The sequence below is a fragment of the Alligator sinensis genome, unplaced genomic scaffold (genome assembly GCF_000455745.1).
Source record: "Alligator sinensis unplaced genomic scaffold, ASM45574v1 scaffold531_1, whole genome shotgun sequence".
Classification (NCBI taxonomy): domain Eukaryota; kingdom Metazoa; phylum Chordata; order Crocodylia; family Alligatoridae; genus Alligator; species Alligator sinensis.
The window spans coordinates 1209831-1220932 of NW_005842173.1; the positions used below are offsets into that span (position 1 = coordinate 1209831).

The 11102-nt window shown below is 42.7% G+C and overlaps 1 protein-coding gene across 1 annotated transcript in view; it reads left to right on the forward strand.

Annotated features, from left to right (window-relative positions):
* Positions 1-11102, forward strand: part of LOC102378136 (vasoactive intestinal polypeptide receptor 1-like) — a 33805-nt gene that overhangs the window by 17271 nt on the left and 5432 nt on the right. The window contains exons 6-11 of the mRNA XM_025206826.1: positions 317-449; positions 1075-1228; positions 3500-3560; positions 6021-6093; positions 7724-7815; positions 8711-8840. Coding sequence (XP_025062611.1) covers positions 317-449; positions 1075-1228; positions 3500-3560; positions 6021-6093; positions 7724-7815; positions 8711-8840 — 643 coding nt within the window. The remainder of the gene's footprint in view (positions 1-316; positions 450-1074; positions 1229-3499; positions 3561-6020; positions 6094-7723; positions 7816-8710; positions 8841-11102) is intronic.

An 11102-nucleotide genomic window follows, 5' to 3' on the forward strand; every position in this document is an offset into this window, starting at 1 on the left:
AAGGACTAGAAGCTGATAGTTTTAGATCCAGCAGTCCCAAATGCAATCCCTACTGTAAGGAATGCCCTTCACAAAGCAGGGCATTACAGATTGAAGCTCTCATTCTCCAGGATTGTCAATATTCTTGACATTAATTCCCCCTCCGTTTTCAAAGACGACCTCCCACCTTGTGCTAACTACCTCCTTAAATATGGCTACTGCACTTATATGCCATGGGAGGGGGCTTTTTTAAGGCTGAATTTATTTTAATTTGGGGCTCTGATGGAGGAGGCTAAACTTTTGAGGAATGGTTTTCTTGTTTTTTTTGCCATTTCAGAAAATTCCACTGTACACGTAATTACATCCACATGCACCTCTTTGTTTCCTTCATCCTGAGAGCCATTGCTGTTTTCACCAAAGATGCTGTCCTGTTTGCAGATGAAAACATGGACCACTGCCTTATGTCAACGGTACCTATCTTTTCTTCTCTCTGTTTCATTTGATGCTTGGTCTTTATTTGGGAAGGAGATATGGATATTTCTTAATTTGGCCCGATAGTTTGATTATGGGGAATGAGTGCATATTTCAGGGGGGAATGGGTCTGAATTAATATAGGAAATCGTATCACAAACACAAAGAAATCAGAAGGTCAAAGGTCCACCTGAGCTTACCAAATCTTAGGCCTAATATGGTTAAGGCATGCCAGTATCCGTTGCCAACAGCACACAAAGGAGTGATGTGGCTCATATCAAATCCCACTGCCTTGGACTTCCCAGGCCAAAAAGTTAGGAGCCATTTACAGCTGGGTCAGTTAGAGGTGGCCTTCATCATGGCTGAAGCAAGACTCACATTCATATATCTGAAGCTGAGAGAGTCCTGAACTGTTCTACCCCTGCCCCTAGAGAAAGAAATGCCAAAGCCCACCTCGGCCAGAGAAATGCCAAAGTCCAACACTGATTTCAAGGGGTTTTGGAGCCTTGCCCTATGCAAGCTCATATTAATTTCAAGTCAAAATTCTCCAGCTTTGCCCAGGGCCTGAAAAACCACAGATTCAAGAGACTGGAAGTAATGTTCTCCTTTCCCATGTGTTTCTAGGTTGCATGTAAGGCGGCTGTGGCCTTCTTTCAGTTCAGCATTTTAGCCAACTTCTTCTGGCTCCTGGTAGAAGGGATATACCTGCAAACGCTGCTTCTGTTGACCTTTGTTTCTGACAAACAGTATGTGTGGTGGTTCATTTTGGCTGGCTGGGGTTAGTACAATCCTTCCTTTTATTGTATGCTTGCCTCACATTTGTTTCCAGAGCAATACAAGAAATAGCTTGTGAAATGCCTTTTTTTTGGTTGAAAATGGCTTACAAGATAGCAAGAGTTCAATAAAATGGCAAGTATATTTTTTTCCTATTTTACTAAAACATTCCCAGTTTTTTGGAAAAAAAAAATATTTCAGTCAGGTTTTGCAACACATCCATGGGGTAGATGAGTATTGTTACTTCTAATAACTGCACTGAGGGAGTTGTTTCAGACTGCAGAAATAGTGGTATCGCAGGCTCAGCATTGCAAAGCAGAAGTGCCCAAATGTAATGGACACTTAAAATGTTTGGTCTCAGGGGCAAAATTTTGGCCTTAATTACGTCAATGCGAACTTTTCATTCTCTTCCAGTAGAGGCAGGATTTGACATGAGGTGCCAGAACTTGTCCTGAATCTAAGATGTTTAAATGGCACTTGCACAACTTGTAGGCATCCTGGGCACTAAACATATTCTACTCTATCCTGGGTAGAAGTCACAAACCCATGAAGATTCCCTCTACATCTGCATTTTGACCTCCCTAGGCCGCTACCCCTGCTTATCACGCAAGCTCAGAAGTAATTCTGAATGTCCAACTAGATGTCTAACTCCCCCTCAGGTGTCTGGGAAGGGTAGAGGCTCCACATTAAGCCCCCTATTCTTTAGATGGAGAAAAACCCTGCTGGGTTGAAGCTGAGATCATGAGTGCATCAAGGAGAAGAACCCACTTTTGCCCAATTGTATCTTTGGCTCTTTTCCTTGAACTGGGGTATCTGCATTTTAGCTCTTCTTGCCCTCTTTCTGCTCTGCACAGGCCAAACCTGGAAATGAAGGATGGGAATCTTCCTATGAGGACCTGCCACCACTGATCTCAATACCTCTGTCTCCAATATGTGACAGATCATCATGGAAGTGGTGATATAAATAGGCCGTTAGAAACCGAATAGTATCTAGGCCCCAATGCTTAACCCTGTATTTGAAACACTTCCACTGAGAATCCCCACTTGAAAATCTGCATAAGCCTTGGTTTCCTGGGCTGCTTGTACACACCACAGTGGTTTAATTTGGTTTAGTTCTTCCTAAATTGAAACAGTGGGTTTCTAAAAACAAGGGTGGGGTGTGTGTGTGAGCTGCTGGCAGGTCCCTCCCAACGGAGTTGTGGGAGAGGCAGGTAAGCTCCAGCACCCCTGCACTGTCCCCGCCACCTTCCTGCTGCCGTCCCACTATTTGGGACTGCGCAGGACTGGCTGGCTTGCCCCTGGGGCAGAGCAGCAAGGCGGCAGGAGGGTGGCTAGGTGTGCTGGTGGTGGGAGAAGGCAGCGGGGATGGTGCACGGCATGCTGGAATCCCACCAAGTCCTGAGCACAATGGCTTCCAGCACCACGTGCGCTGTTGCATTTTGTTAGATAGCAAACTAAAACACCTCAGAGGTGTTTTATCTTGCTATATTACAAAATCATTTAAAGCGGAATATGCCACCAAGCGTGCAAACAGCAACACCATTTAAGCGGTTCAAAAGGGCATATAAGCTGCTTTAAAGGCCAATTTTGTGGCATGTCCAAAGGCCCCTGATCATTAAATAAGAGGAAACAAGAGTTTCTGTTCTCTTCAGGTCTTTCTGAGGCCTGATTAACTAAGGCTTGTAAATAGCCATCTAAAAGCGAACAAAGATAAAAGAGGTGGGACTAAAATGTGCAGTCTTATGTTATAAACCATTGGATAGAGGGTTAGAGAGCATTTGCCAGTTAAGTTGGCTACTGTGTACAGTCATGAGTCTTCATCACAGATAAATAACCTCTCCCGTCTGCTCTGCTGAGAGCTACATTGCCAAAGGGCTGGAACTATCTACCCAGACAATTCTAGAACAAAACACTTATAGCTAGATCCCTATAAGTGATTTATTGCGCCATACAAAAGCTTGTCATTCATCTGCAAATCTTCCTTTATCTCTTTCTCAGTGGCCCTCTATCCCTCTTCTAATCTCCGGTTAAAATAGATTTTTGTTCTTGCTTTGTTTTCTCATTTCCTTATGCACCTCGATTTCATTAGCCTTTTATTGAACTGATAAGCAAAAGTTTTCATTAATTCGTTTTGAGATTATCTGACACCTTTGCCAGGAATTGATTGTTGTACCTTGTTGGCCACTTCATAGCTCTGTTAAGCAGTGCGGATATCATGTGCCTGGACTACCCTGTGCAAAGTGAAACCATGTTATATTTGTTTCAATTCTTTTAGGGGCTCCCACTGTTGTGATGTCTGCTTGGATTGTAACCAGAATCTACAGACAAAATACAGGGTGAGCCAGAAGCATGGTTGGGATGGGAGAGTATCCTGTTTTGCATATTAAATTGCATTCATCAGCAGGGAAACACTGAAACAATGAAAATTTAAGCTTAAGATTCTGCATCATTTATATTTAAAATGTAGAAATTGGTACATTAGATAATTCATTTTAAAAAGCCTTCCACTTTTGATCTATGTACCCGCAGTTCTGCAAACTCAGACGCTTTTGTCATAAATCTCACCATTTTTATTATTCCTAAAGCCCAAGCTCCTGGAATCGCAATAGTGGAAGCAAGCCTCTGCTTCCATTTAGAAACAGAAGGGTTAATCTCTCCCGGAGTTGCAAAGAAAAGCTTGAAAAAAACAAACCAAGTGTCCCCCCAAGCAGCTATTTTTAAAAAAAAAAGCAGAACACTAATAAAAATAACCCAATAATTATTATTGTTGAAAAACCACAGTGCGTAAGTTGGTCATAGATTTTGGGGAACCAGTATGAAATTTGGGTAGCTGGTCTCAAATTTATGTAGTATTTGGTGTTGGGAATGGGATCTCTGAGCTCTTGAGTTTGTAATATTATGCTCTGTGTTTTAACTGTGTGAGCTCTAGGACTCCTCTCCTCTGTGCTTTCGCACACCTCACTGTTCTTGATTAAAGGACTTCGTATTCTTGCCAGACCTGTCTCCTGGCACAATCTTCCTTTAGCTCTCGGTTTCAGGCTTTTTTCATAGAGGCAGCATCACCGCGTGCATGCTTCTCAACACCTCCCTACTATATTTTAGCTACAATGAACCATTACTGGACGTGACATAATAGCTAAATGTTTCATCCCCTTTGTCCTTCATTTATTTATCATGTTTTCTTGCATACAAAACTATAATACGCAACTTGTTTTGGAAAGGCAAAATGATGGGGAAAAAAAAGATTTTTCCAGAGTATAGAGCAGGGACAGAGCTTGAACGTCAGCTGACTCACCCTCCCTTTCCTGCTTAACTAAGGCTGAAACCCTAGCTGCTGCTCAAGACTGGTCTGCATCGGCAGGTCTGTGATTTTGAAATGAGCTAAAGAGATGTGCAGTAGAAGGAGAGAGTACCAAGAGCAGCTAGCAGAAAACCAGATTGCCTTAAGAAAGGTTAGCATGGTAAGTGTAATATTGAGACCATTGAAAAGGAGAGATGATCATTAACGCCTGTAGAGTGAAAAATAATGGACTCCCTCAGCTGCCCGAATAGTAATAGCACAGATGCTGCACTGTGGAACAGGAATTAAACCAGGTCACTTCTATTGCAGGCAGAAAATCAGCTTCCTTGATTAATACACACACTCCAGCTTTGGAGGTCTGATTTGGGGGAAAAAGGTACATATTGTTTGAGAAAATAAGCTAATACACTTATTAATAAGGAGCCACATATGAAGGTCTAATGGTCACAAACTGCTGGAAGACCATTTTAGACTGGGCATTAGGAAAAAACTTTACCATCTGCATCTCCAGAGTCTGGAATAGACTCCCGGCAGAAGTGATGCAAGCACCTACCCTGGATACCTTTAGGAAACACTTGGATGCTTATCTTGCTGGGGTGATCTGACCCCAGCTGCCTTTCTGCCCCTGGGGCAGAGGGCTGGACCCGATGACCAGATGAGGTCCCTTCCAGCCCTAATGTCTATGAAATCTGTGAAGCAGAGATTTGCTTGGAGCTGAACTACTAAAGAGGTGTGAGATAGTAACAATTTCTCCTCAAGCAGTCCAATTAGGATCCACGCTGCCAGTGTAGAAGTGATAGGATGTAAAGCCCATTGCTATGCATGTGGCTTGCAGCGATCTATCAGCATTATTCATTTTAACTCATGTTGCACAGTGCTGTGAATGGTAGTATGCATTGTCGTTTCAGTTCTTCATCCATCTTCTTTTAGTGTGTGTTTGTTTAGTGCAGGGGTGGGCAAAATGCAGCCCACGGGCTGGATGTGGCCCGTCAGTCCACTCTATCTGGCCCGTGGGGCCCCTAAAAAATTTAGAAAATTAATATTAATCTGCCCTGGCCTGCCTGTCATTTGGCCCTCGATGCCTTGCCAAAACTCAGTAAGTGGCCCTCCCCCCAAAATAATTGCCTGCCCCTGCTTTAATGCATGCTTCTCCTGGGTCGTCTCAAGTGCAAAAGGAATGTTTTTACCCTGTACATCCTTGCCCTGGTAGGTGAGGCGGGGTGCAGAGGATGGAGGAAGACAACCAAACAACTGCAAGACAAGCGGAGAACAAAAAACCCTACAATCCTGCAGTTCTTCCTCTTGCTATATGACCTTTTCTTGCACTGGGCCGTATTTAGGAGAAACGCTGGAGGACCTTTTGGGAGATACTTTTAAGTTGCTCGTGTCGTTAGTTAAGAATATTGACTTCTTGTAGCACAACTCGGATTGTTTAATATTCAAAAGAAAAAAAAATCGAGGGCGTTCATTTGATCCCTTTGGTTTCCTCTTTCAGGTGCTGGGATGACGACGAGGAGAATGGGATGGTGTTATGGATCATCCAGGGACCCATCCTGCTGACTGTATTAGTGAGTCTTACCTCTGGGGGGCTAAATGCTTTGAAAACTGAAAGCCAAGCCTGTCTTGTCCCAGAAAGACAGGGATGCAGGGCTACATGTGGCATTTGCTGTTTTGAAGTTTCAGAGGCTGGAAATTGTTGCTCAGCTCTTGCTGTCTTGCAAATGGAAGACAGATGAGCATCAGTTGGATTGCAACTCTCAGACAAACCGGGGGGAAAATCATTGTCCCGGTTCCTTGGCTTCAGCAGAGCAATAACACAAGCAAGTCATGCGGATACAAGGGCAGCTCATGTGGGCACCAGTGCAGGGTCTCACAAGGGGAGGATACAAGGTGAATTACTAAAGGTTAATGCAAGGAATATGCTGAGATGAAGCCATTCTTAAATGCTCTGTGCATGATCACTGGTTGCACTTCTTCCAGTACAGGAGAGTTTGGCTTTAAGGGCTTATTCTTACCTTTGGTACTCAGATTCAGTTTATAGAGTACATAGACCAAACCATCTGCTTGGCACATTGTGTATTAATGTGTCTGAAGACATAATGTGCCTCCTAACAGAGATGCAGGATTCCCAACTGGCATGTCCAGTACTACTAATAATACAGGCCATTGTAGTACAGGGCTGTGATGTACCTAGCTATTTATCTTTTATATATCTACTGCTTCTCTTTCTCTCTCCAAATCACTGAAGAACAAGTTTCCTCTCCCCAGACACTTTTAAGCCTCTTCTCCATTGTTTTTTTCTTGTGAACTTTGGAATAGAATCTTTAGGATCAATGTTAAAAATGATCCTTTGTTCACATAAGTAAGACGCTTGGATGTTTGACTATCCTTGGGAGTTAGGTTGGAAAATTTGAGAAAGGACCTCCTTGAATCTTTATGCTCCTAAAATACATTTAAAGATGTAGCCCCTATTGACTTGAAATCCTGTTTCAGAATATGGTTTGGCAGAACAGTGTGGAATTGGCCAATATTTTCAATTGCAGCACCTAACTATTAGTGCCTAAAACTATAATTAGGTATCTAGATCCAACTGGCCTGATTTTGGCTTTGAGCAAGTAAGCTCCAAACAAAGTTACTGTAGAAGCTCAGCATCATCAAAAACGTGCTTTATACCAATGTAAGGGGGGAAAAAAAGGCAGTGGATGCACAAATTATCCTGAAAAAAAAACAGGTGTGAACCACCCCAGTGTTAGTTATGTGCTGCATACTCAGATTTATCTTGAGGTAGACATTCTCGATTGGTGATTTTCTGCTCAACTGCCCCTCCAGTGTCTGTGTGCTGTAATAGCACTTACTGGACTAACTGGCTAGTTCTTCACTCTGGATTTTATGCCACTGTGGAAAATTGGGTAATTTATGTCACGGTGCAAAACGGATGTACATTGCCGTAGAGTAAATGTGTTTTGCATCCAGGTTCTCAAGCCACGTTTTATCTAGTTGCCTTGAAAAAAGGATTTGTCTGCTGAATTTAATTTGACTTAGAAAATGTTGCATCTATGATTCACATGAATTGAGTGCCAGGTTCTCAGTGGCAGTTGTTATAGCTCCTTGGACTTTGACGGATTTGCATGATATGACACCATTTAAGACCTGGGCCTGAAAGTTGGGAAGTTTAGTAGTTTCATCTTGTCTTTTCAGGTTAACTTCATTATATTTGTAAATGTGATCAGGATTCTAGTACAAAAATTAAAAACACCTGAGGTTGGAGGCAGCCACTCCAGCCATTTTTTGTAAGTAATGCTATTTCCTTCTATTCTCTCCCTTGGGATTTGTTTTAAAGCACAGCTTACTGAGGGGTGCAACATGGGCTCCTTTTCACTAGCAGGGGAGTGGTGGCCAGAAAAGAAATCCAAAGTATAGTCCCCTTCTCATTTCCAAGGTATGCATGGGTAACAACACTCTTGTTTCTTGGGTGAAACAGAAGACTCCAATATAAAGTCCTTTTGTTGCTAGGTCACCCATTAGGTTCAAGTGAAAGTCCATCTGGTAACAAACTATAAACGGGATAATACTTATTTACAGGTTCACCCTAAATCGCCTAAGCTGGCCACTTCTTGCCTAGTTCTCATTGTTTGTACGTCAGCTAAGCCCTGGAGTTTAATCAGCTCAGAATTAAATTCTTTCCAGACATGCAATTCTTCCCATTCTGATTTCCTTTGCATACCTAACGAGCCCATCTGGAGAGACTCTGACACCTCTGAAGGATATTTCCCAGGGCAATTAGTGGCTCAGTGGCTTGACAAAGCTACAGCAATTTGATTCTTGACTGACAGCCCAAATGATACCAAATGCATGTTTGATGTTCTCTATGGAATGAGTTAGTGATCTACATCCATTTTGTAATGGATAGATGGCCATACCAGAACACCTGCCTTTATAAGCAGCACTGACCTGACACCCACACCAGCTGTCACAGGAGAGAGAAAAAAGGTGGCAAAATCAGACAGAGTGAATGTCCCAATCATGACTAAAGATAGTTCATCGTGTCCTTCTGACATATACTGACTTGCAAGAGAAAGGATAGCTCCAGTCTAGTTCTGTCCATTGCATATGTTTTACTGATGTACATTTGCACGGGCAGTATTGTAAACATGTCTTCTCTGTGTGATGCTTTTTGTTTTCTAGGAGACTAGCTAAATCCACACTACTTCTGATCCCACTCTTTGGAGTACACTATATCGTATTTGCTTTTTTCCCAGAAAGCACTGGATTGGAAGCTAGACTTTATATGGAGCTAGGCTTGGGCTCCTTCCAGGTATGACAAAGGAAGTATTAATAATATTCACCACTTTTATCAGCCCCCCCTAGCATGACTGAGCATCTTATTTGGTGTCATAAGAAGATAAGCAAATGGATTAGAGAGCTGCATGTAACTCATTCCAGACAACAGTAATAATAGAAGTTTAAGAGAAATACTTTAAAATATATGGTGGAATAATACTGGCCGTTATCCTTTACTAATAATGCATCCACCTATTATTGTCAGCGTTTATATCTCATGTTTCTGGTTAAACCAGCAGCTATTTCTAAATGCTCAAGAAGCAACTTTGGACATGACTGCTTGCTCCATCCTCTCTTCTTGCTAAATAGGTCTTTGCCTTGAGAAGTTGACCTTGCTGTTTTTATTGCTTGGAGACTGTCTGACTCATGAGCTCACGATGGAGCTTATCTTTAAATGTGGAAGCTGAATCTCACAGTAGAAGGAGGTATCCTGTGGGGTTCCTCAGGAGCCTGTCTTGGGTTGAGTACTGTTCAACATCTTCATTAATGTTGTGGAGGATTGAGTTGAGGGTGCACTTGGGGAATTTGTAGATGATGCCATGGTGGGTGTGGTAGCAGACCCTTTAAAGAATAGAGTTAGGATTCAAGGTGACCTTGGGAAATTTAGGAAAACGGTCTGAAATGAATTGGATGAGATTCATTAAGAACAAAAGCAAAGTTCAACATTTGGGGACAATCAAATGCACAAGTACAAAATGGGGAATGACAGTCTATGCTCCAGTATTGTAGAAAATAATGTGGGAGGGACACAGTAGATACACGGCTGAGTCTTGTTCAGCTTGTTACTGCTGTGCCCAAAGAATGGTGCATTGGAATTAATTAACAGGAGTGTCACATACAGTGATGGAAACCTATTCTTTGACTCTGTTCAGCACTACTGAGGCTTTTCTGCCAGCTCTGGGGCCAGTTGTAAGCATTTCATTTCAAGGAAGATGTAGATAAATTGTAAAGAGGTCTAGAAAACATGCCTTACAAGGAAAGGTTGGAAGAAGTGACACTATTTAGAAGAGAGGAATCTAGGCATTTGGTAAGTCTTTCAATGAAGGGGATGGTTATCAACCGTTCCGTGTTCATAGGGAATAGAATTAGTAGTAATGGGTTGACATTATACCAATGGAGATTTTGGGTGCATGTGAGGATAGTTAAATATTGGAGCAGATTACCTGGAGAGGCTGCGTTATTTCTTTCAGTGAACATTTTTAAGTGAAGGTTAGACAAATTGCTTTAAACAGAGATCCCGCCTTAAGCAGGACTGGATGACTTTCTGAGGTCTCTTCCAGTCCTATTTCTCTATTATTCTATGATTAAACTGGTGCTAGACATGTACTGTCCAGATAGTGAGTATATTGGGAACACCTTTTATCAGATGCATGTTCTGCACTGGTTGTCTGTTGTTGTTTTATTTTGGGGTTTTTTTCCATTAAGAAGGATCAAAATAGAGACGGGCTGACAAAGCCTTTGCAGGCTGTTGGTTTGTAGCTGGATTTCTGTTAAGTGATTAGGTTGATGATGATGTTTTATATAATTGCACAGCTTTCAGGCAATCAAAATTCCTGGCACGGGTCGTAGGGTTATGGAAATTTGCCACGGTTGGACTTCTCAACCACCTAAGTCACTTAGCTATACTTCATACTTTTCCAACCTCAGCTGGTCCAAACCCTAGAGAGATGCTGTATGTGGGCACTTACCAAGACTTACACCATGCAAAGGGGAAGGTATTGTATGGGAGCACTTACCAAAACTTATACTGTGCGAAGGGGAAGATGCTATATGGGAGCACTTACCAAACCTTGTACCGTGCAAAGGGGAAGCATAGGATAGACATCTGGTACATCTCCTATGGACAATCAAAGTGGCTTCTCTGCAGGCCTTCCATGACTGGCCCCCGGGAGGAGTTGCCTGAGGTAGGGACCAGAATCAGGATGCTGTCCTGTTTGTTCAGGACTTCAGCAAGGCCTTTGACACTGTCTCCCACCCCAATCCTCATTAAAAAAGTAGGCGACTGTGGCATCGATGCCTACACAGTCAGATGGATTTCAAATTGGCTGAAGGGTCGTACTCAGAGGGTGGTGGTGGATGGGTCATATTCGACCTGGGGGGAAGCGGGCAGTGGAGCCCCCCAGGGCTCAGTCCTTGAGCCCGCGCTGTTCAACTTCTTTATCAGCGATTTGGACGATGGGGTGAAAAGCAACCTGTCCAAATTTGCTGATGAAACCAACATTTGGGGTGAGGTGGG